Raw genomic sequence first — 24,913 nt, forward strand, 5'->3', positions numbered from 1 at the left:
ACAGAGAAGTCAATATTTAAACAAATAAAAAGACACATTTGATGTATGTTTTACCTCAACAATCTTCTTTGGCATGTCAGGGGGAAATTTCTGAAGATGATCTACATAGCTGATTAGAAGATGAAGAATGTCTGATGCCACTAATGCTACATTTTTGTTAGGATACTGAAAGAAACAAAACAGTATAAATATATGGAAATAAAATGTGATCTTTTTTTTCAACTAAAAGTACTTTAAAGACATTCTATTAGAAAAAGGTGGTAGAGAGCATGTGGCAAAATGTGAGATCAGATGCTAGTAACATACATTGTATTACATTTGTCATTATTACAATTCACTTTTGATTCACTATGCTATTCTGTTTATGTTGTCTATTAGTTAAGAGCACATTGATAATAAAATTAGTTTTCGAAGCAGCTTTTACAATTTCAAAACTAAACTACAAAATATGGAAAACTTGAATAGTAGTACAAAGGGAACAAAAATAAGTGGCTTTGAATGAAACTATGATAATCCCTCAAGCTGTATGTATGAGTGCCTGTATGTGTGCAGTCCATGGCTGAGGCTACTGGCTGCTGTGACGGCAAGAGATTCAGAAGTGTGTGTGTGATACACAGCTTGTGGCACTCCCTCTGGATTAGTCTCCTATCTGAAGGAGGACCAAACATATTGATGGTCCAGGGTTTGCTCCCAGGAGTAAGTGAATGCAAGCGCAGTTGTGTGTGGTACAGAGTGTAACGGGGCCATTGGCTGCCGATACACAAGCTGAGGATTCCAAGGTGGAGAAGGTATGTGTGTGTCCATCTTGAGCCATTTGGCCACAGATCAGACAGCAAATGTTGGACTGTATTGTTTTGAAACGGACAAGACTAACGGAGGCCATTTCCCCATTTCTAAACATCAGAAATAATATCCAACAATGTTTCCCAGAACCGGAAGCTTAAATATTCAACCCATAAATCCATGTGCCATATTGAAGTATTAGAAAGCAAGCAGCAAGTCTGTTTAATCAAAAGCATAAAGATAGACTATTAAAAATAAATTGCCTGAGCCGAGCCTTCACCAAAGTACTATACAGTGCACTAAAAGAAAAAATTAAGAAAAAGTACATTTAATTACAGAACACCAGCAACTTGACACAATGGCAACTAATATTGTTTGATTTGATTGTATAATTAATTACAAAAATGAGCAATAAATTCAGTTTCAGGATGAGGAAGTAACAGATGTGTATGTCAGTGATTAAGAGCCAGTTCTGACAGCTTTGAACTGGAACCATGGCTTTGGTGTCATTTTGCTGGATCAGAATTAAAAATGGAGACCACAACAGTCAACTGAGTTTGAAAAACGTCATGCTGAATTACACTACCAGTCAAAAGTTTGAACAAACCATCTCATTTAATATTTGTTTTTCTTTATTTTTACTAATTTCTATAGTTATAGATAGATATGGAAAACATCAAATAAATGAAGCTATATGGAATTATATAGTGAAGAAAAAAGTAAAATAACTATACTATTTTTTGACAATGCAAAGGGTTGCTATTTTTTGAGGATATGAATAAAAAATGTAAGGATTTGAAGTCAATTCACTTTTTTCTTTGATCCATAATTCTATATATCTTCATATATTTGATGTCTTCTGTATGTACCGGTATATAAAATGTAGAAAGTAGTCTACATTTTATATACACAAAAAAAACAACAACACTGCATAGGTAGTGTATATGAAATGTTATATCTTACTTTGTATTATTATTGTTATTATAGTTTGTATTAATACCATTATTATTATTATTATTATTATTATTATTATTATTATTATTTAAACATTATATTGCTTTCTTTTTTATCAGGGGTTGCCACAGCAAATCAGTAGATTTAGCAGATGTTACAATTTTAATGCATCTTACCAATAACTGCATGTATCTCAAGCAAGATTTGACCTTGGGACTTTCTGGTTGGAGGACTAATGCTGCACCGCTGCTACTTACACTGTTCTTAATATGAAATGAAAATATTCAAATAATAAAAGTAATATCTGACCTTTAAAGTAACACAGATGACATTGAGAGCTTCCTTAATCTGAGGATGATGAGTGCCATGAGCCAACTCTTCACACAGCCAGATGCCCAGACTGCACAAAGCCACACACCTACAAAATGATCAAATATATGACCATATATACTGTTGAATATAATTGATCTAAATGTGTTTTAATTTGTTTTCTAAACTAAATAAAGATGTGTTGTTTTTATTTACAAAGTAAATCTTACCTAGCTGGAGCCGAGGGTTCATCTCTCGCAGACGTTAGGATTGTTTTGATGATGTGTTCCTAAAATACATAAAAATGCCCCCCAACAAAGAAAAAACTTAAACATCAAAAACTACCAATAAAAAATAAATCATATTCAGATCATTATTAGTGTAAAAAGGTATGAGATGAATAAGCCAGCAAACACATTCAAGCATGGTTTTGCTTAGTTGGTGCTAATTACCACATACGGATTCCTACCAAGTTTCTACCTTACAAAAAACAGTGGCAGGCCTGAGATACAGCCATGCATGTCAATATACTGCTTACAGAGCAAAAACAACAACAGCAGTATAACTCCCATAGCTCTGGATGGTTACATGAATTGATGATGAGACATTAACCTATTAGTCCACTTTAGAGAGACTGGGCCTGGTCTTAGCGTCCATCAAAATGACTGCAATATTTTCTGTTGACCTACTATTGGTGTTTTACCTTAACATCTGGAAACTTGGTGATCACTACATCAGCTGTGGTTGGATGCAGGGCTGGAAGCTCTCCATAGAAGTTGGGAAAACAAACAAGAGATCCAAGGAGGATCTGAGCCTCGACTCTGGGAGCCTGGATTGTAAACATGGAAAGGACATTCTGATACTGATTAAACAAAGTACTAAATATTTAAATTAATGTATGAAAATGGTAAATGCAATTACATTTAGTGATGAGCAGGCAGTGACTCTAGACGCTGCAATTATGAAGTCAATGATCAACATGGTTGCTCCAGGAAGTCCAATACTGAAGAACCTGGGGCTGCAGTGCTTTATAATGGTGTTCACAATATCCTGCATTGCAACAAGGTGAAATATGTGAAACTGTTAAATGGTATGCGCTGTAAACATAACTTGCACTAAATTATGAGCTTCCATTTTTTAATATTATATCAACTTTCACACCTACATAAATGAGAACCATCTATTGTTGATTGTAAATAAATATTAATTTAAAATCTAGTTACGCTTATTATATTATAAAGTATCCAGAAATAGTATACTTAAAAAAATACCTGGTCTTGATGTTGCAATCCGTGATGCATGATGTTGTAAAAATGTGTGACAAAGTCTGTATTTGGAGAAACATCCTGTCGCCTTTTCATGATTCTGCAGATGAGTTTGTAGGCATGAAGCTTTCCTTGTTTGTAGCGTTCTGTTAGCATAGTGGCCTGCAGGGACAGTTTATTGGTACAGATATTTGTTTGTTGACTATATGTTTATATGTTTAATATTCTTTCTACCTTGAAAAGCCAGGGGGTGAGAATCCTGAGAGGTGGGATTAACACAGGTGGTGGGGGAGATGACTGGTTGTCCAGAGAAATTCCTAAATTATCTCTTATCTAAAAAGTAGTAAAGTTTTATAAGGTGTTGTAAATTGCAAGAAATTGTACGATTTTAAAAACATTTATTTGTCTGTACATACCTTAGCAAGACTTTGCCAAAGTTCACACAAATAATCAAAGACCTGAGCATGGATCTCTGGATCTTTGATGCTATTGACATCCCCGAGGATACCCAGCATTCGCCTCCACATTACCGTGGCAACATCAGCATGCCACCCAGTTAAAGAGCCACCCGCCATTACGCTGCAGTCTTCACTCGGAAACTCACTGGTTTCTATTGAGGAAAAAAAACAAAAAAACAAAGATGAACTTGTTTCTGAATTACAATGTAGGTGGTGTTACATAATGTATTTTTCAATGGGTCTACACAGGGGTCTAAAAATAATAACAATGTAAAGGACAGAACTCATTGAATTATTGTGATCGTAATTGTAATTGTCAAAACTGTTGGTGGTTTTAGATAAAAATACTCTCTGTAAATGTACACTATAAGGATTATTCATCAGATTGAAAAGTTGATAATTAATGAAAATAATAGTTAGACCTATTCTTTATTAATATTTATTTATCTATCGTAATATTATTACCAAAGTCATCTGGAGTTTGAAGGACAGAATTGTGGAGTTTTTGATCAAGCTGCAAGTGTGTATGCGAGTGGGAGCGTGAGTGATCCACGTGGTCTGAGGTCATTGTGGCAGGAGATGGTGTCTGGGAACGAGAGCCTCCAAGAGAATGCATTGGGGATGCACTCTCTGAACCTAAACACAAAAATATGTGGGATCATATCAGGTCAATGTGCTTATGCATGTAAAGAATTTGAGCAGTAACCTACCAGTAACAGTGACTGTGTGACTTAGGCTGCTTGTCTCAGAATCAATGTGGAGCGTCGTCAAGCTGGCAACTTCATGTTCTTCACAGGCCACACCCCCTCCTAAATTATCCTGGTCCAATGAGCTTAATCTACCTCCTCCAGATCCAGCTGCACCTCCTCCACAGGACTCTGAGCTAAAAGTAAAATCTGACAAAGAATGTATTTATCAGTCTTACCAAGTTCATGTTTATCAAACATGAACAGCTATTTATCAAATAGCCTGGATGTGAATATTTCTTACTATCAAACTTGCATGTTGAATACTGAAAAGCGTTGAAAGAATCCGACTGGCTATCTGAGCTAATGACATCTGAACCGCTGGCACTTGCAGGTGAGGTCCACTCAGAAGGAACTCCTGGGTCATCTATGGGCCTGGGATCATCTGAGGGTCTAGATCCTGGACTCTGAGTGGCTTCAAGGAGCTCAGGCAAATCCCGGGGGACCTCCAGACTGCCCGGGCTGCTGCCGCGTCGACCCTGAGGGATGAAGAGGAAAACCATAGTCAGATAAACACTAAAACAAGATTCTATGCATGGAGACAATTGCTGTATTTTAAGAGCTGCACCGACCGAACTTCCTTTGGCTCGCAGTCTTTCCTGGATAAACTCATCCATGAGGTCTGAGAAGTTGGGATTGCTGCTTCCGACATCAGTGGAGACAGGACGGGCCTTTGGGACCATCTCCTCTTTGTTTGCTATCCAGACAAAAACACGATTTAAGAATAAAATTAAAAAAGAAAAGGTAATGACATGGACTGAGAGACAAGTACACAAAAAAATTACAGAAATATAGACAAATGATTAAATGGCAAACATCAGTGACAACCACACAAAAAGCCAAAATATAGTAAGAACATTTAGATATTTGCAAATTTGTTTGATTCTGATTTGATCATTTAAAGTTCACCAAAATATCCTACTCTTATTTAGTAATTAGTGATTTGTTATTGAAATGTTGTAAAATAAATAACCACTAAAACCCAAATTCAAGATTAAATTGAAAATTATGCTGTGTTGTCATGTAATAGAAATTGGATGATTATTAAAACACACCCACTGTCAAATTAACAAGAAGTCCAAGAACCTGATGTGAATGTACTAAATGCTAAGGTTAGAGTGATGTTAAGAAGTTTGCAAGCACATCAAAATTCACCAAAAAAGCAGTGCGGGAGTTATTTTACACCATGCACACAGACAGACACACAAGACCAACGAGAAAGTGGCAACACCTTGTTAGGTCCAAACAAGCAGCATACCAAAGGCCGGCATTAGTGGAGCAATGTTACTATGGATGATACAGCTGAAAGCAATGAGGTCCAGTATGAGTACAGAGACATGTAGTGCTATTGAGTGCAACACAGATGAGGTATGGACATGTTTGAGTTGTCAAGCTATTTTGTAAATGAAAGTGTAGGTGAAAGCCAATACTTACTACTTTGATTTTACAGCAGCACAGAAAAGTTAAAATGTTTGCTGCCATCTAGTGGACAAATTGAATGTTATGTTATGTGTTGTGAATGTCCCAGAGGATTAATTTAACCAGCTTAATACAATTATAGTTTTATGATGTATACAATAAATACTATGTGGTATAGAAACAAACAAGCTAATATGTTAAGATTCTTTTAGACTTGGGAGACATTTGGGGAGGCAACTTTCTTCGGAGCCACTTAAACAGCTGAAATCCGGGGAGGAGGCGGATGAGGCCGCATGCAACTTCAAGGAGAAAAAGAGGAAGAGGTGGAGGGTGGAGGAAAAAATGTTAAAATCCCAAAGCCGGTAGAAGTAATTGAAAAGAAGGATGGGGTTCTCTAAATATAAGAAAGGGATGGGAGTAGGAGGGATCCGTAAAAAAGGAGGCAGGCTGTAGCTACGTTTAAGAGAGAACACGTCAACAGTTTACATTTCAGTCCAGCAGCAAGATGATGAGTTTCAGCCAAAAATATCATTCCATCAGAACAAACCAGTTAAAAACAGCCAAAAAGAAAAAGAGTTGGTGTTTGTGTGAGTACATTTCTTTTCCAGTTAATGGCTGAACTTTAAAAGGTGATGTGTCCATTGTAAAAAGTCTTTGGTCACAATCCTCACCTGGAGTGGCCGTCTTTCTTCCAAAGTAGCCCAGGACATGGGAGTAGAGATCCTTTAGCGATGCATCACCCATAGTGGCTCGGGCCTGTCGCTGAGGCGACGAGCCCTGAGAGGAGCCCTGACCACGGGGGCGGGGCTTGGACGACAGAGCATGAACAACACTCTTATAAACACCACCAAGAATAGCCCCTTGGTGATGGCGTGAGACAGTGCCTGGCTCCTGGGAGCGTGAGCGAGACGCTCGTGATCGCAAAGCCGAACGTCCTAAACGGCCACGTACCCCTGATGACACACTGGTGCTGCTAGATAAATCTGAATGTGCATCAGAGCTCATTTTGGTTCCCAGTGCAGGGCACTGTGGTCGGTCCTTGTCCCCTCCAGGTCCAGTTCTATGATGCCCTGTTCCTTCAGCTCGCTCAGTCCCTGGTCCAGCTCTGTCATGAGCCCCTATTTTGTGGCTAATACCAGCCATAGATGCAAACTTACCTGCTCCCCCTGAACCCAACCTTCCTGACCCAGACCCATGCCTGTCTCCAGCCGAGTGACTATGAGTGTGGAAGTGGCTGAGACGTCGCAGCCTTGCTTTCCAGTGTGCCTCTTTGCTCTCAAGGGGATTGTGAAACTGAACAGACTCAGTTGAGGGTTGGAAGCTCACATGAACAGCCCCACAGTGATGCCCTTTGGCACCCCGTTTCTTATCTACAGATTCAGTCAACTCAGTACTAGATTCTACACTGTTGGGGCCTTGAGAGCCAATACTTGATACGTCATTTGGGTCATCATCCTCTTTCCCCGAGTTTTCCATGAAATCACTTTTCACTGCATTTTCTCCCTTTTTCTCCTCGTTTCCTACATGTCTTTCTAAACTTGCACTACTCTTGACTCTGGGTGATGGACACTGCAGCTCCAGACATTCATAAATGCTTCTCTGATCTGTTTCAATATCCTCAGCAGAATCTACACTGCTGTGTCTAACACCTTTGATTGCATGCCTGCCGTCACGGCCAGCCTGAGCTTGGGTCACTTGCTTAACTTCTCGTATCTGCCCTGCGCATTCAACTTCTGTTCTTACTATGCCAGTTTCCACAGGTACGGTTGCATTGTTTTCTAGTGCATCAACAAAGCAGTTCCTCTCCGCTTCTTCCATTATGTTTTCACTTCCCTTATTAGTGAGGTAGTCTCGTATAGAGGAAAATAAATCATCTTCTAAGCCAGTTCCCTCTTCACTGTCCTCTGCATCCACTTCTCTTTCAGCACAAAAAATAAAAGCAGAATCCCAGTCCTTCACCCAATCAGAACTTGAATCATGGCTTTTAGAACCAACCTGCTCCCAAATATGATTACATAGACTATCATCATCTTGTTTCTCTGTAACATCATTTGGAAAGGTAATCGGGGAGGCAGAAGGAGAGGAGGGTGAGTGTGGTGGAGCCATGTGGCTATTGGCTGAAAGTAAGGAAGTAGCTGTGAGGTGCTCGTGAGGAGGATTCAGGTTTGAACAGGGATCCATTTCAGGTTCTTCACCTTTGACCCGTTCTGCGATGAAGGGCTCCATGATGTCCGATGCACTGCTGCTTCGTGCCAGTGTAGAAGGAGGTGGGCCATCCAGATCACATGCCACGCCTTGGAAAACTTCACCACAGGACACTGGAGGGGTCTCATCACTTTGGGAAGAGTGTCGCATGCGAGTAGGCCTGCTGCTCAGTGTGATTGGAGGGTCTTCCAAATCTGGATAAAAAAGGAGAAAGGAGTGGCATATGAATATATAGAAAGCATACATACAAAGAAGTTAATGTGAAATCTAGACAACTAACCAATACACCAATGCAAAAGGCTAAACAAAGCTTAAGATTGGTACACTTACCGGTTAGCTATTACAGCATACTACACTAAAAATAATTAAACTATAATGGACTGAAAATTAAAAGAAATCGATAAAAACACCACTAACCCGATCTAACAACATGCATAATTTACATCAGTGACTTATTTTGAGTTAGTTTTAGTAAAGACTGAACATGCACATTGTTGTAAAGATGACAAAGGCACTCATTCAATGCACCGACAGAACACCAGGCAGACAAGCAGTGCAAAGATAGTGTACCTGCTAACTGGTCAGCAAGGGGGGGTAAAAAGGGGTGGTGGTGGTGAAGGAGGACAGGAAGAGGCGGAGCCAGAGCAGGAGCACTCTTGGCACTGCGGATAAAGGCTGAGGAGAGCATAGAGTCCCCTGTAGAGCAGCTACGCAGGGCTGGGAAAGGGGGAAGACAAGACAGAAGCAAGAAAGATAAGCACAGAAGAGCGGTAGAGTAGAAATTGAGAGAGGTAAAGAAAGAAATATCAGAAGTTTTGAAGGAAGAAACATATTAGAATACAAGATTTGTTTATACAAAGTGCAGAAGATTGTGTGTTTTGTCACTCAGAAGTTGCAGACAAACAGATTAAAGAGCATTGGTATAGGAAGTGAGAATGTGAGACTGTTTGGAAAAAAAACTAAACAAAACACTATAAATAACATACAAATAAAATATACATCCCTATTTCAAAAAGTTGTTGAACCAGTCAACATCATCAAGCTCACCCACACGGACTTACTAACCTACAGTCTTCTGACGGACTATACTGCGGGCCTTTTCGATCCCAGGTGAGCCAGCAGTGGTGGCACTCCTCTGTCTCATAGCTGCAGCCTGGCCTGGTTGATCTCTACTCCACCCTTTAGAGAAGGACCGATCAACAATCTGTCGCTGGGTTTCTGCACTGATACCTGTGGGAGAATTGGTGAAAAATGTGTCCAAAAAAGGATAGAATATTGATATTATTCATTTATTCATCAAATATATAAACTATTTATCTTAAGTTCAACTGACCTTTTCCTTTATGTTTCTTCTGTTTTTGTTCACTGAGTTTGTCCAAAGGCAGTTCATTTAGATCTACACTGTACAGGTTTCTGGCCAACACCTAAACAATAATTATTTGGATTTAGTTTTATCTTGTGGGTATTACATGTGGGCCTTCACACAAAGGTGTGTTATATGGACAGAATGTCAGACAGAGGAAATGGTTGCATCCGTTATATTAACACCTTTATTGTGTTAAGTCTGTAAGAAGAGGCTCTTGTACCTTAGTGAGCGTTTCCATAGTGAGGGACCACTCGGTGACAAGCTCCTCCCAGCTGGTCAGAGACGAGAGCACAGAGAGAAGATCATCCCATAGATCTCTGCTTATGTACACATTTAGATTTCCCTTAATCCAAGCTACAATCAGTGTCTGCAAGAACGAAAACAGATAAAACACTTGCAATCTTTAGCAATTGCAACAAAAGCAGCAGCAAAACATGCACCTGAAATATTGGTCCTGCTAATCTTCCTGAAAGTGTGTTATTCTTTTTGCCTTGAGGCATAATGGATGGAGGTCTTTTCATCACCGACTCGGTTACTCTCAGCAAAACCAACAGTATTTGTTCCCTGTTAAGCAATACATGGACTTAAAAACAATAAAAAAAAGAAAAACATTGAAACATATTAAACGTTCTGGTGGAAAGTCATACCATGTTTTCTGGTCCATGGTTTCATGCATGACAAGACTGCGGTAAATGTTTAGCACTCGTTTACACATGTCCACATGCTCCTCCAAGAGGATCTTAATGTCGTTAGCTGGCTCCAGTAGGAAAACATTTGATGAGTGGGTTATAAACACCTGTTAAAGAGATGAGCGGTAATTAATGATGTAAAATGTATTTAAAAGAATTGAATATGTTGTGACTTCTAAAGAGGAAATATTATGCAAAATCAACTTTAATGATCTTGCTATAAATATGATGCCTCATCATTAGCTTACTCACAACTACTGTACTGTACTTTATAATTCATGCATGAATGTGTGAGCAATTCTGTATTCTCCACTATTTGAGGCTTAAGTTCTACAAAAATTGCAGCTGTCAATTATCCCGTATACCCACCCACATCCCCGTGCCTGTAATTATTTAGGCCATTTTGGATCAATATAAAGAATATAAAGAAAGAAAAGAAACAAAATGTAAAATGAGTATCTACTCATTTTATAGTTCAACACAAAGTACCGGTACTTGGAAAAAGCTATACGTTTCATTTAACTATTACCTGAAGGGTGGTTTGAATCCCAGCATGAACACTATACTCCAACAATTCGCTATCAACATCTTTGTTTCCCTAAAAGAGGTTAATAAACATTGCATAAATATACACAACTTGTGACATAAATGCGCTGTTTGTGCATTATGTGATTATGTAAGCCATTTCATTTATAATGCTACCTCATCCTCATTTTCTCTTGAATCACGATCAGTAGGATAGGGGCCGTCTTCTGGATCCTTCATAAATACTGGCTTATCCTCTATGGAGATCCACTCTTGGTAAACGCGCACCACTTTACGCATAGCTGCAGCTTCACACATGGGAAGGAGGAAGGCCTGTGTTTTACAAAGACAAAATATGTCAATATGAACTAGGACAATAACAGAAATCACTGAATGCAAGCAATACCTGTCTGAATATTTCTGTAATAAAGTTGACATTGGTTCGAGAGCTCGTCAGCACTCTCCTCACCACCTCCATGTCTGTTAACTGCTCCTCATCCATGGAGCACAGGGAGGAAGAGCTGGGTTCCCTCTCAGTCAGTGTCGATGTGTTGGAGTGGCTTTGTTCAGGTTCACCCCCAAGTCCTGCCCCCATGACCTCCCCTCGAATGCCGCCTGGACCTAAAGAAGGACCACTCACTTCTAGATGGTTGTCAGATCGAATCCCACCTCCGCCACCTTCATCTGAGCTAACTGCAGAGCGGGCAGCTAATCCTGCAGCTGCACGCTATAAGGAAAAAGATACGTATAGTTAAAAAAGAAAGTCTTGCTTACATTATGTTTTTATGTTTGAAGTATTTTTACTTGAATATTCTTGGGTACATGTTCTCCTTCTATTCCTGGGATTTGAGTCTGGGTGTTGGGTCGTGGTTCAAGCCAAAATGAAACCAACCAACGGATAAAGATGACTCTGGCCTGAAGGAAGCTCTCCTTGGTGCAATAGATTGTCTCGCCAACATCTTGTTCTTTGCGCACTACACTGTAATAAGGTTTAGGGCGCATTGGTGGCACATCTGAAAGAATAAGCACATTAAAATGGGCATTCAAACCTAATTTAATGTACAACATTTCTGTACATATGATTCAAGTTATTCAAATTAAGTTATTTACCAAGTAAAGGACTATATAGACTGGTCTCAGTGGCAAAGTTGGGGAAGATATGAGGAAGGTAAAACTTTCTGAAATGTCCAAAAAGAAAGCTGAAACCACGCTCATGGTTCTCCTTACTTCTCCACTCAAGCGATTTGGCCTGGTACAAAAACCCAAACAAACAGAACAGTCTATGTTATAAAAAGAGGAACACACACAATAGGGTCAAGTGGAGAAGAGTACCATTGTATAAATGAAGAATGTGTTAGCGTCTGTCTGAGTGCATGCATGTGCGTGCGCTCTCAGGGGAAATGCCAGAGCTGTCAGTTCGAAATGCCAGTTTGTCAGTGAAGTGTTACTTCAGCATAATAAATAATGCAGCATAAGCTTGTTAAATGAAGGTTTAAATGCACAGCAAATTATAAACAGACACAGTACCTGGGTCTCCTATTAGTGCCATTAGTTGTGTTAGTTAGAAAATTGATAATACCTGGTTTACCATATATTTGAGCAGGGCCTCTAAAAAATAAGCCGTGAGGTCTTCGTGGTTCTTGTCACCTGACTGTGGAGGAACCAATGGAGTTATTTCTTCTGGGGTAACTTGAGCTGCAAAAAAGTGGATATTTGTATCAAAATGCTTTTGTTTGCAAACAGTAAACTCAAATGAAAAAATACATGTAAAATCTTAATTCACTCTCTGTCAAGCTCAGTGGAGGGTTGATCAAAGTGTCCAGAGTGCGTGGGGTCCCATGGAGGAGTGGAGCTGGAAAACCAGGAATCAAGCAAGCAAACATGCAGAGCTGCTCTCGCTCAGCATTGCTCTGTAAAGCCTGCATCCATAACAGAAACAACCGCACACCCTCACGGCGGATCTACATAACAAGACAGAAATAGTGGAATGGTAAAAAAAAAACCATCTGTTTTGTTTTATTAATAGATTAAAATGATCCTGAGCACTGTACCTTCAGAGAGTTTCCAGTGTGCAGGAGTTTTTTGAGGATGAGTCCTAAATAACAAGGACAATTGTGCAAAAAAAAAAAAAAAAAAAAGTTTTGTATGTGGGTAAAAGATGAGTTACATATACTATGCAAAGCAGTTACAGTTGAATAGTTGTGTATTATTGTTAAACCTTGAAATTAGTAAAAAATGTGTTGTGCTTGTTACCAATGCTGTGAAACTGCCATCTGTTCTGGATTCTCTCAGGGAGGAGTTGAAGGATTTTCTAAAATAAAATAATAATAATGCATGCAAGCATTAAAGTTAGAAATGAAAGAAAGACAAGCTTGCTCTAATATCTTATCAAGGCATTCTCGAGCTGAATACAATGCATTTTTATTGGTCTAAGGTCAATCTTTGTATCAGTGCATCCCTAATTACAACATAGTCATTTTTTTTCTGTTCAGATACCAGTGTCAATACTTTGGCTTTAAGTATCTGTCAATACCCAATATTATTAAACCAATACCAGTACACAGACTGAAAATATAGGATTTAAACACAAATAGCACATCACATTATAAAAAATGGTCCAAATGTGTTTTGTAATTCTAATCACTTAAAATAATTACACAGATTTCTAAAAGGTTTAATATTATGAATGGTTTTGAGCCAATATTGGCTAGTAAATTGTCTTATCCCATTTTGGGTTATAAATTGGTGTAATATTGGCTGAACGGATATTTTGGAACCATTATCCAATCCACCAAAATGTTCAATATTACCAACGTCCAATACCAGTATTGTATCCAGTATTGTTTCCAGGTGTGAAAAATGGGTTTTGACCAAACAAAAATAAACCACATTAGGATTTACAGTTTTAATTACCTCAAAGATGAAGAGAATAGAGTCTAGCTCTTCCCTCTGTGACTTGTGACCTGAAACAAAACACTAAGTCCAGTAATTTTTTTTCCACTTCTCAGATTTTACAAATGAAACTTACCTTTTTGTTTAAGGCTCACTTCTATGGTGACAAAGTTTTCAAAGAATACATAGTAGATATGCGAGTAGTTCACATCAAAGAAATGCTTCAAATCTGATGCTTCTGCATTTTCTGAAAAGTGAGAAAAAATATATAAACAAAATAAAACATTGGTTCTACATTGCTCTTGAGGATACTCAAATACGTTTACATTTAATTATTATCCATTCACTCACTCTTCACACTACTGTAGTAAGCTACTATTGTAGCCACAGCTGCCTTAGACATGGCTGTCATTCTCTGCAGAATGCCTCAGACAATCATATTTAGACAAGGTGTCATAATGATTATTTTTATGTATTACATTTATAGTTTTGTACATTGTTCCAAGTTGCAATCACATACATTTGACTCAACAATACAAGAAGTAAAACTAACTTCATTTCCATCCACCCAAGTTTTGCCAAATGTGTGACATTAAAGGAACTGCATGTAAGATTTTTTTTTATTTTAAATTCTATAAACTGTGTCCCCAGAAACAAAGTAGACATATTCAGATGAAATATAGCTTTTACTGGCAATAACTGTAAAGATGAAGGTAGTATTTTGTTTTTGGTTACGGGTTAAGGTTGGTTAATAAATGGTGTTTTTGTACAACTCTTGTCATCAGCATACTAATGTGTTTGTCATCAAGGTTTTTCCTCTGGAGCACTCACAAGGGGCACACCCCAGTCTGCCCGTGCAACACTCACACATGAACTCTTTCCAGCAGCACTAACAATAGCAACAGGAAGTGGTGCTACTGTACTGCACAGAGAGAGGAAATAGTAAGCCTTTTCCCACTCCATTTGGCAATAGGTGGGAGTAACAGTTTTTGATGTGTTGCTAAACAGACACAACATGGCAACTGTGCACTCCAGTCATTGTTATGCGATAACAGGAAGGACATCTGATGTAAAGATCTACCAAATTACAATGTGACTATTCACACTGTGGTGATCCCTGATGAAAAAATGTACAAGGAATTCAGCTTCGTATAGGTGGACATACAGCAATTGATAACTTATTGAAAATAGGAACAATAAGTGCTAGTCAAATACAACTTCCTCTATTACAACTCTATATCACATTTGTATGACCGCATATTTTCTACTGTATTATAGCAACACAGAAACAGTTGTGGTGTGGTGTAATACTTCTCAAACTTCTGTCATGTCCAGGCTCATGTCTAATACAAAGACACACCCACAAGTGACATAAATTGACTGCAAGAATAATCAAGAAGTATACCATTACTACACATTTCCAATATCACAAAGCTAGTTTATGAGTTATAGCGATGGATGTCTTAAAATAGACTACAACAACATTAGCAGTTCATTAGACGTTAAACTATGGTTGATAAAGTAAAGATAAACAAGAGACCAAATGCACATTTGATTGCATCAATGTAAAATTATTTCTAAATGGGCGGTGTCGATTTACAATTTGATTGTTTGAAATAATCAGAAACAGAATGAATGCCCTTTTGTGAAAAACACCCAAGTGTATGAGCAGATAAAACGACTTAAAGGAATTTTTGAGAGGGGCTGGCTCTGTGTGCAGTCAAGCTAACCTGTTAGCTGTCAAAGATCTGTAACTTACCAATAACAATCCTTAGATGTTTCAGTCTTGTTAATACGTCCTTCTTTGGATCCAACACTTTCTGTGTAGATTTTTTGACATCTCCATGAGGCTTTTTGGAAAACATGCCTGAGGCAGAGAACCTAAGAACACTGCGTTGGTAGACAGCAAGGAGGGGCTAGCAGATCGTAGCCACTTACAACTGTTTCACCTAGAGGTAATCGTTGTGTTATGACTAAAAGACTCTTTTCTAAAAAATATATTAACGCATCGCTTCTAAATGGCAGTTCTCCGTAGCCGCAATAAGTACATGAAATGATAAAATTTGTCGAATCAAGATCATTTTGTATATTATTTTGTATATTCTGGCCAAAAACGATGCGAGGTGGTCAAGCATCCATCCATTGCAGCCCCTCTCAAAACATTCCGCAGGCTGACTGCTAGTCGAGCATAGCTTTGCTGCTAACTTAACATCATGGCGGAGGAAGTAGGAAACAAACAAAGTAATGGATAACAGAGACATCCAACTTTAGCACCCCAACACTTTTTTGTATTTGCCATAAACTGTTACATGTTTTGCTAAACAGACTTTCCTTGAAATATTGTGCCTTACCATATAACAATAAAAATGTGCATTTTGTATCTGAATAGACCTATTGCGCGGAATGCTGGGTAACGTAGTTGCCAGTGACCAATCCACTAGTAAGGCCTTGGGGTCCAAAACTACACTTCCTTAGCCAAGGAAGAGCGGCGAGATTTGTTTTTAGCTTAGCACAAGCAAGTTGTTTGTGAAGTGCTGCTCCCGCTTAAAAATCGGCTTAATATTAATTCAGGTGCGTGCTCAAATGAGTTAGCAAACTATTGCAATTACTTTTGCTTTTAGTGTTGAAATGTTTCAGGGTGAATGATATACAAAGACAAATACACTGGTAGCTCGACGTGTGGCACGCTCTGGGCTCCAGTGTTTTTGTTTTTTAGTACTGTTTCAGTCAAGAAATGAATGGGTTAATTGATTTAATTTGTTTAGCGTTTTAGTCGGTTAAATTACTTAAAGTTTGTCATTCAAACAACGGCTAATATACTTAGCAAGATGAGCGCAATATTTTCTATAATATTGTGCCATTTATGTCTTTTACATCTCTTGAGCGATTCAATAATTTACATCAATTTTTGTAGGTGACATGCCCGTCCATCGTGATCGCGAAAAGAAGGAAAATACGGCTGAAGAGATGGAGGTCGAAGAACATGAACATGAGGCATCCAGCTCTGATGAGGACGATTCTGACACTTCGTCTGTCTCTGAAGATGGCGATAGCTCTGGTAAAATAGTGAAGTTAATCATAAGACAAGATCCTCGCATGAATATTTGCATCTCCTTTTGTATTTTTACAGAAATGGATGAAGAGGACTGTGAACGTAGGCGGATGGAGTGTTTGGATGAAATGTCAACTTTGGAAAAACAGTTTACAGATCTCAAGGATCAGTAAGACGCGCACGCGCGCACACACACACACACACACACACACACACACACACCCACCCCTACACACCCACACACACACACACACACACACACACACTATATGTATATGGCTCGGACTATAAAAATAGTTATATAAAAGACTCACAAATGTTCTCCACAGGTTGTATCGCGAGCGATTAAGCCAGGTAAACAGCAAACTTTCTGAGGTAGAAGCTGGAAAAGCATCAGAGTACCTGGAGCCTCTTGCTGTCCTGCTTGAAAACATGCAAGTCCGCACTAAAGTGGCAGGTAACTTGAATACTTTTATAATCAGTGAGAATACTATCACACACTCTGATGTATTCGTTGGTGTGGAATTTTGAAGGTATCTACAAAGAGTTATGTCTTGAATCTGTGAAGAACAAGTATGAATGTGAGATCCAAGCGGCAAGCCAGCACTGGGAGGTAAATTGCACATAATCATACAAAATGAATTGACTAACTTGACTTTATATTTAATATCTAGCTCACTGATGTTTTTTTCTGTACATAGAGTGAGAAGCTGCTACTGTTTGATACAGTGCAAAATGAATTGGAGGAAAAAATTAGAAGACTAGAAGAAGACCGGCACAGCATAGATATCACATCAGGTACAGTATATTGTTTTGGAAGTGTGCATTTGCCAGCTGGGGGATCTAGGATAAGGGCCATCAAAACAACCAGTGAAAACCCATTCAGAAATGAGGAGAACATGCAAACTCCTTGTCAAAACAAAAGAAAAAATAATTTAATATAGGGTTAACTCTTTTGTGTTTCCTTCAGAACTCTGGAATGATGAATTGTCTGGCCGTAAAAAAAGGCGTGATGCTTTAAGCCCAGACAAGAAGAGGAGACGGCCTTCAGTGGTTTCTGATATCCTTGTTTTATGGTAGTGGTTTAGCTCCCAGTGCAAAACAGTGTAAAAAGTTTGTTCTGTTGTGTGTTTTTCTTAACCTGTTAACGTCCATATATAGTATACATGCTACCTGATTTGGACATTCTGGAGGACTGGACCGCTATCAGAAAGGTCTGCACATTTACAATAGGTTTTGGTCTTCTTTTGTTAATTTTGTTGTGTTTTAAGTGCCTATGTCTATATTGTTCATTAGGCAGTGGCGACCCTCGGGCCCCACAGAGGAAAGACAGACCCGGACAGTTCCGTGTTCCCATTCAGACCAGACAGAAATAGACCTATACTCAACTGCTGAAGGAACCATCTGTGTCTATGAATGTCCATCACAAAGAGACAACTACAATCAATGTCCCCACAACACAGACTATAGAGAGCACTATATCCTCAGCTGAAAGTGTAAAAGCTCATCTGTACACAGGGATTTATTTGTTCAGGTTTGATAATTCAGCGATTGAATTATATATATATTTTTAAATTAAGTCAATTTTGTTACCTGAAAATTGCTGTTAAATATTACATTTTCACATTTCATTTAGTATATAATATATGCGGATGGATTTGTGGTGGTGGTTTTCGAGTGTTCTTCTTCTGAAATGATAAAAATAGATACTGATACAAAAACGTGTTTGTAACATATGGTATTATTTTGCCGATATGCTTTTACAAGATGTTCAGATGTTATTTGTTTGAAAAGAACCTTTTAAAAATATGATATACACAGAATGATGCCAGCCACTAAGTATTATAACTACCTATCTACCTCCTATCCGCATAGATGCTTCCACTCATATTGCTGACTTGGCAAATGGTATTTTATAGAATTTGTGCTTTGTAACTCGGGTATACACGTTTTCTACACTAAATTTAAAAACTTTTTCTTTTTTTTTTTCACCTTTTCCACTTAAGTTTTGTAATCTTCTGTAGTATTCAATGTTGATTTATTTTCCTGTTTTTTGTGCAGTCTGCCTATTCAGTGTCTCGTGTTATTTGTTTGCAAATAAATGTTTTTTTTCATTAAAGAATGGAATTCAAATAGTTATGTTTTTAAAAAGGGTTAAAATATATATCTTTACATGCCATTTGTCAGGGCATATAGTAGTGAGTGCCACAGTACAGAACCCAGCGACCCATCTCAAAATCCTGAGCTTGAGTCGGTCAAGACTTAGATCTTGGTGGGAAAAAATTTACTTATAGTGCATGTTTCAGGTTCCATGTAATATATACTAGACAGAAGCAATGGCATTTTTACACCTAATATAGTATATAAAAGGAAGAAAAGTGAAACCATGCTTTTTCATGGTCATTCTGAATGCTAAATACTTTAGCTTACACAAAAAAGGGATCCCACAGCTCAAAGGGGCTATCTGAAAGTTGCCAGGCCAGCCAAATCCACACATTTTGACAAAACTACTTCAACGAGAATGAGGGAGGTGGTTTTGCTTATTTCATCTTCATACTTTTGTAATAAACCTTAAAACTGTAGGCTTTATCTTTCGCATTCTTTATTTATTTATTATTTTTTTTATTTTTTTGTACAAAATTCTCAAAAAAATCAAATCCTGTTTTAGTAATTACTGTGAGAGAAGCTAAAGCCTTTGAACATGTGATATTAATGTAACAACACATCCGATGTCTAATAATGAAGGCAAACTAACAAATGACATTTAGATTTAGTCAGTACTTCCTTGAAATGTCCTATTTGGAAATTTAAAATGAGGGACCAAGTCTCAGTTGACAATGTTCATACAAAGATTCCTAAAATACAAAATAAAAAAAACTGCCGACTGATCTTCAGATCAATATATCTATACGTCCAATAATGAAATGCTGTCCAGTCCATTTTTATAACATAATGCAGCCCTTTTCCAAAGTAAAAGCTCCATAATTAAGTGACAGAGCAAATAGAGGACATTATGGAATTTACATTCCATAATGTCCTCATTTACAAGTCAAATTGGGGAATAATTTAGCAATCTTCCTGCTCATTTTATTCTTTTACACATCCTGGTCTAATTTAAATTATATCTTGAGGGGATTCTGTGTGCTCTTCTGATGACTGCCTCTGTGTTGGAGCAGAGGGAGGTGGTTGAGGAGGGCCTATAGATGGAGGAGGATGGCCATCAGGTACATGGGGGTGCATAGGAGGACCGCTGTACGGACCCATGCTAGGTGGGTGTGGTCCTCCTGGAGGGAAACGAGGAGGGTACATCATCCCAGGGGGTGGAGGACCCCACACTAGGAAGACACAAAACCATAGTATTATGATCAGAACTCAATGCGTGCATCGCAGAAAAGTATAAACCACTAACCTGGCATAGGCGGCCCACCTGGCCCTCTTGGCAGGTAATACTCTGGGGGTGGAGGACCATAAGGTGCTCTACGTGGGAAGGGACCATCAATAGGCCCTGGAGGTGGCATGCCTCCTATTCGCAGATCTGTCTCAGGAGGAGTCCTCCTTTCACCAGGACTTGGCTGTATTAGTTATAAATGTGTTTTAATAATATTACAAAAAAATCATATTAATAAATGTATAGGTACCATTAGTGGACACAGATTACCTCTCTGAGATCATGTTCACCAGGTCCCAAGCTGTTTTCTCTATAAGACCCATCTGCAATGCAATGTGTATAGTTTTAAAATAGCTTCAAGAGGAATTTTTGAAGTAGTATAAAGATGGCACTCACCTGCCATGTCTAAAGGTGGTCCTGGTGGTCTGTGGCCCCTGGGTGGGAGGGGTCCAGGAGCAGAATAAGGGCCCATTGGCCCTGGAGGAGGTCTTCTATACATGGGCCCTCCTGGTTCAGGGAAAATGTAACCTGCAAAGAAAGTTAAGACTTTCCTGTGAGTTTTCTTAACTGTTTAAAATAAAAATGCCTTGGCAGAAATGTTTTCAAATGCAGCAGATGTGCAATGCAATACATGCCACTGCATTCAGATTCAATCATGCACATTTACTATGGTTGTTAAATAATTACTAATATTAAACATCAACAATTATCACAAAACATTCTTAAGGAATGACATAGGTATGTTGTTTCCAGCACTTACGTGGTGGAGCCATGGGGCCTGGGGGGCCAGGCAGGGGCCCCGACATGGACCCTGGTGGAGGCCCCCTACGATCTCTCTCCCATGTGGGGGAGATTGAACCACTGTCTGAATGAGGACCTCCAGGCCTCTCTGTCTCCCCTGGTCCAAGTAGAGGCTCTAATGGACCACGCATCACTAACAAGGAGAGGCACATGCAAAAGCACAATGCAATGTCATCATCATTCAAATGCACGCTTGCACTTAAGCTTAAAATTAGTTCAACCATGCAACATGTCAAAACCAAAATGCTTTTCTTTATTTATAATCATAAAAGTCACCTCTTGGAGATAATCTATTTGGTGGTCCATCCATCAGTGTCGGAGGAGAAAGAAAGGCTCTAGTTTCAGAGGCAGGTCGGCCTAGTGGAGACGGCCCATAAGAAGATCTTTCAGCTAATGTAATACAAGGCACAATTAATGAAGATCCTAATCGTGACATATCCAGCATTAAGAGTAAACAAGATTGCTGTATTCATATTATATGCATTTAAACACTACCTCTAAAAGGCAACGGTCTAGCCAGACTATCCAAAGCATATGGATCCTTTTCAATGGCTTCTAATTTGAATTGTGTGTCTGTAAGTCTGTGGCAAGATATAACAAAAATAGCCAGACATTTTCATTAACAGTAAAACGTTAAAATCTTCAAATATAATCTTATAAAAAATAAATACTTGCTTCTGCCTGAACAGAGCATTCTCTCTTCTGATTTCTGCTAGTTCTCTTTCTGCTGATCTGGCAGCCAACTGAAAAAACATGTTGCAATAGCTTTAATTAAAACATGTATTTAATGTAGGTAATTTCAGCAGTGTGTTCCAATGAAGACAGTAAATACAGGCATGTTTTAGTCCTACACTGCACTTACCCAGTTGTTGTGAGCTTTCTTTTCGTGTGATGATATTTGAGTCTGGTACGACTGTTTAGTTTTCTCAAGCTCCTCCTCCATCTCTTCTGCTCGTTGTCTATAAAAGAAAAATAAATATTTACATGAGGGTCACCTGAGTACTTATTTAACAATAACTTACACGTATTCAAAGCTATCATACCTATAATTATTGAGTTCTTCCATTGCCATCGCTATATTTTTATCAGCTTTGCTCAGCTTCTCTTCCTTCTGTAAACGCTCTTTTTCCTCAACTGTCAGCAATCTACAAACCAAAGTTAAAAATGTTTTTCACGTTAGGATTTCTGATTGTTTTGTGTTATGTAAATATACCTGTGCAGCTTGAGTTCATTTTCCTGATACATTTCTGTCATAATCTGGAGTTTCTGTTGCAGTATTTGCACCTTAAGAAATAGATTAGATTAAAGAATAAGACTTTTTAATGAATATGCATGAAGCACAGTTCTATGTTCTACAATTCATGTTACCTGATCAGAGTAGTGCTTAGCGTCAGACTGTAGAGATAACTTCTCAATTTCCAAACCCTTTATGCTTTCTGAAACAGTAAATATAAACATGTAAAGTGCATGCAGATCATTTTATCCAAAGTTACAACACAATAATTTTCAGTTACCTTGAAGATCTTCCTTAGCTTTTACTTCATCATTTAACTTGGCAAAAATGCGGTCCTTGTCTTCATCTACAGATTTGAGGTCTGCATTTAACTAAAATAGATCAAATATTGTATTAAGTGACTTCATTGTAATGTTTACTCTTTCAAACTTAGATTCACATACCTTAGCAGCATGAATGAGTTTTTGGACTTTTTGGAGATGCCCCTGTGGATCTGTAATATCTCTTTTTCCACTGGTCTTTTTATGTCCTGCAATTCCATTTAAAGTCTCTTCAGCTCCTTGTTCTTCCTCGAGATCTGAATCCCACGCTTTCATTTGCAGCAGACGATCTGTCAAAGACTATTACAGAACATGAGGTATTATTACCTAGTTATCAATAAAACCTACTACTTTCCTAGCCAGATAAATACCATTATGCGCTCATCCTTTGTAGCAACATCTTGCAGCATTCCACTGTGTGAATGGTCACACCTTCTCATCTCTTGTTCTAATTCACTCACTCGTTCTGCCCAGCCTTCCAACTGCTGGTGCAACTGCAAAAGAAAAAAATAAATACACATTTTTAACAGGCTAGAGCTGAAAAGTTATCGTTTAGTGGCTGGGCTTACATGCATGTTGTTCTCTTGTAGCAAGGCATTCTCTTCCCCAGCTGTCTCCAGGTTCCTCTGAAGTCTGTCACTGTTCATACTATAGACTTTAACAGTAGTTTGTGCCTACAAAGATAGTTTTTTAATATTATATTGTGATATATAAAGTATAAAACGAAAAAATAAAAGTGCAAGGTCAAAATAAGAGAGCTTGAATCACCTGTTCATCTTGTGACTGGAACATTTTTGTTTCCTCTTCACAAGTTTTAATATTATCTTCCAGAGCCATTATCTAAGAATTACAAATACATATACACTGTTGATATTCATATACAATATTGATGATTTATCGAATCATCCATAAATAGCTTTTTTTTATCTACTTGGATTTAATTTGATCTGTTACCCTTTGTTCTTGTTCTAGTCTGTATTCTCGTTGTTGATTCAACTGATCCTTCAGTTGTTCAAGATCATTCTCAAACTCTCTTTTAGTATGTTCCAACTGTTTGGCTTTAGCCTAGAAACGAGCAATAAATGAACTAGAGAGTAAAATTTTAATTTGTCACATTTCTAAATAAAGTACACAATTAATATGAAACAACAGTCATCAAAACAAATGACATAATAGGCCTTACCTCCAGCTGTATAGCCTTTTGTGTTTGGGCTAAAACACCACTGTCTCTGAGTGAATCCTCTATTCCTTTAAACTGAAAGTGGAATGCAAGATAAATACTTAAAATTTTTACTTAAAAAATGCAACCCAGATTAAAGAAATGTAAATAAATGTACCTCTTGTTGAACTTTACTTAAGGTCTCAAGAACTTTGCATTTCTCATCTAGTAGTTGGGCAACTTGTTCGGCCATTCGCCTTTCTTTACCTACAAGAGGTAAAAAGAGAAATAATTAAAGACATGAAATAACACATTAATTATTGTTAGCCTATTTGTTTTCAGTTATACAAATAGAAATAAGTTTAAAAACACTTACTTCGATATATTCTGCTTTTGACCTGAATAAAAAAAACAATATGTATTCTTAAAAAGTCACAGACATTCTGATGTGTTGCTGATTTTGTACAAATACTTACAGAACTATAACATCTACAGGTGAAAATTAATATAGTGATTAGTCCCACCAAGCCAGATATAATGACCGGTTCCCATGGCACTCCATAGAGATCTGGCCCAGGTCTTATGTCGTCAGGCAGAGCAGACACAACCTGGAAACACCGAACAAAAGAAACTGATGTTTACATAGGAGCAGGATGTGATCATTTCTTTGGTTTAAGTAGGTTAGTCTAACTTAATGAATAATAAAAATGGCAATGTTATTTATTTACGATTCAAATATTGAACTAAACAACACTCAGCAGAGTACCAAATTCAATTGTACCATTTCTGTCCAGTATTACTTACATAAATGGTATATACAAAACAATTTAAATGATTACAGGTAAACTGACCGAGCTGAAGTACATCTGCAAAACAACTGTGCAACAGGCAATTCACCTAACCATGTAACGTTATAGCTGACAAACAACCAGCTGGTCAAAACTGACGTGACACAAATCTAACGAACATACACAGTACAACCAAGGAAGTAACAACGGAATAGGAAAAAAAGCACAGAGCTAACGAGAAAATAAAAAAAAACATATATGTAACCTAATTTTATGCTAAAATATATGTCACAATAATGCTACGTACATCCTTCACTTTCTCTACAGCAATGCTGTAGTAAGCTTCAGCCGTCGCCTGAAACGCCGTAGCTTTGTTGGCAAGCTGTTCACTTGTTGGAAGATCCGTCATGTTAGCAACTTTTTAGTTAATGATACGTTTAAGAATCTTCTCGGTCTCTATCATAATGGTGTTAGAAATAATGAAGGCATAGCCATAGCCGGTTAGCGGCGACCTCTCATCCTTTTCACAACACTGACGCTCCAGTACGGAGTACATCCGG

The 24,913-nt window shown here is 38.2% G+C and overlaps 3 protein-coding genes across 5 annotated transcripts in view; 1 reads left to right on the top strand and 2 right to left on the bottom strand.

Annotated features, from left to right (window-relative positions):
- ralgapa1 (Ral GTPase activating protein catalytic subunit alpha 1) overlaps nucleotides 1-15,842 on the bottom strand; it is a 38,952-nt gene extending 23,110 nt beyond the window's left edge. The window contains exons 1-30 of one of the 3 annotated variants that reach the window (XM_033988824.2): nucleotides 15,371-15,842; nucleotides 13,748-13,858; nucleotides 13,633-13,682; nucleotides 12,973-13,030; nucleotides 12,771-12,814; nucleotides 12,503-12,680; nucleotides 12,299-12,414; nucleotides 11,830-11,968; nucleotides 11,524-11,732; nucleotides 11,126-11,446; nucleotides 10,897-11,052; nucleotides 10,724-10,792; nucleotides 10,153-10,301; nucleotides 9,946-10,069; nucleotides 9,726-9,872; nucleotides 9,473-9,563; nucleotides 9,205-9,369; nucleotides 6,606-8,333; nucleotides 5,088-5,212; nucleotides 4,760-4,994; nucleotides 4,480-4,665; nucleotides 4,235-4,405; nucleotides 3,728-3,921; nucleotides 3,546-3,644; nucleotides 3,318-3,473; nucleotides 2,968-3,096; nucleotides 2,750-2,875; nucleotides 2,277-2,335; nucleotides 2,047-2,155; nucleotides 55-165 (exon numbers count right to left, since the gene is read on the bottom strand). In XM_033988824.2, the coding sequence (XP_033844715.1) occupies nucleotides 55-165; nucleotides 2,047-2,155; nucleotides 2,277-2,335; nucleotides 2,750-2,875; nucleotides 2,968-3,096; nucleotides 3,318-3,473; nucleotides 3,546-3,644; nucleotides 3,728-3,921; nucleotides 4,235-4,405; nucleotides 4,480-4,665; nucleotides 4,760-4,994; nucleotides 5,088-5,212; nucleotides 6,606-8,333; nucleotides 9,205-9,369; nucleotides 9,473-9,563; nucleotides 9,726-9,872; nucleotides 9,946-10,069; nucleotides 10,153-10,301; nucleotides 10,724-10,792; nucleotides 10,897-11,052; nucleotides 11,126-11,446; nucleotides 11,524-11,732; nucleotides 11,830-11,968; nucleotides 12,299-12,414; nucleotides 12,503-12,680; nucleotides 12,771-12,814; nucleotides 12,973-13,030; nucleotides 13,633-13,682; nucleotides 13,748-13,858; nucleotides 15,371-15,476 (5,661 nt within the window). In that variant the 5' untranslated portion in view covers nucleotides 15,477-15,842. The remainder of the gene's footprint in view (nucleotides 1-54; nucleotides 166-2,046; nucleotides 2,156-2,276; nucleotides 2,336-2,749; nucleotides 2,876-2,967; nucleotides 3,097-3,317; nucleotides 3,474-3,545; nucleotides 3,645-3,727; nucleotides 3,922-4,234; nucleotides 4,406-4,479; nucleotides 4,666-4,759; nucleotides 4,995-5,087; nucleotides 5,213-6,605; nucleotides 8,334-9,204; nucleotides 9,370-9,472; nucleotides 9,564-9,725; nucleotides 9,873-9,945; nucleotides 10,070-10,152; nucleotides 10,302-10,723; nucleotides 10,793-10,896; nucleotides 11,053-11,125; nucleotides 11,447-11,523; nucleotides 11,733-11,829; nucleotides 11,969-12,298; nucleotides 12,415-12,502; nucleotides 12,681-12,770; nucleotides 12,815-12,972; nucleotides 13,031-13,632; nucleotides 13,683-13,747; nucleotides 13,859-15,370) is intronic. The other 2 variants (XM_055231344.1, XM_033988827.2) reach the window with 2 other exon arrangements.
- A 230-nt stretch (nucleotides 15,843-16,072) lies between these two features.
- brms1la (BRMS1 like transcriptional repressor a) lies at nucleotides 16,073-18,793 on the top strand. The gene is made up of 9 exons (XM_033988843.2): nucleotides 16,073-16,182; nucleotides 16,526-16,669; nucleotides 16,742-16,832; nucleotides 16,993-17,120; nucleotides 17,197-17,276; nucleotides 17,365-17,461; nucleotides 17,634-17,723; nucleotides 17,813-17,877; nucleotides 17,960-18,793. Exons 2-9 carry the CDS (start codon nucleotides 16,531-16,533, stop codon nucleotides 18,056-18,058), a joined length of 789 nt encoding a protein of 262 aa, XP_033844734.1. The 5' UTR covers nucleotides 16,073-16,182; nucleotides 16,526-16,530; the 3' UTR covers nucleotides 18,059-18,793.
- Nucleotides 18,794-19,300: 507 nt separating this feature from the next.
- On the bottom strand, nucleotides 19,301-24,907 carry LOC117390332 (melanoma inhibitory activity protein 2). The gene is made up of 23 exons (XM_055231090.1): nucleotides 24,661-24,907; nucleotides 24,042-24,173; nucleotides 23,942-23,963; nucleotides 23,744-23,832; nucleotides 23,590-23,661; nucleotides 23,361-23,471; nucleotides 23,175-23,246; nucleotides 22,976-23,080; nucleotides 22,778-22,900; nucleotides 22,530-22,706; nucleotides 22,367-22,457; nucleotides 22,221-22,288; nucleotides 22,066-22,136; nucleotides 21,896-21,997; nucleotides 21,715-21,811; nucleotides 21,528-21,595; nucleotides 21,348-21,433; nucleotides 21,129-21,242; nucleotides 20,812-20,985; nucleotides 20,448-20,579; nucleotides 20,322-20,374; nucleotides 20,073-20,235; nucleotides 19,301-19,998 (listed from the first exon to the last, which is right to left on the bottom strand). The coding sequence occupies exons 1-23, from the start codon at nucleotides 24,760-24,762 to the stop codon at nucleotides 19,778-19,780; spliced, it is 2,445 nt and encodes an 814-aa protein (XP_055087065.1). The 5' UTR covers nucleotides 24,763-24,907; the 3' UTR covers nucleotides 19,301-19,777.
- Between the last annotated feature and the right edge of the window lie 6 nt (nucleotides 24,908-24,913).

This window comes from Periophthalmus magnuspinnatus, chromosome 22 (genome assembly GCF_009829125.3).
Source record: "Periophthalmus magnuspinnatus isolate fPerMag1 chromosome 22, fPerMag1.2.pri, whole genome shotgun sequence".
Lineage (NCBI taxonomy): Eukaryota > Metazoa > Chordata > Actinopteri > Gobiiformes > Gobiidae > Periophthalmus > Periophthalmus magnuspinnatus.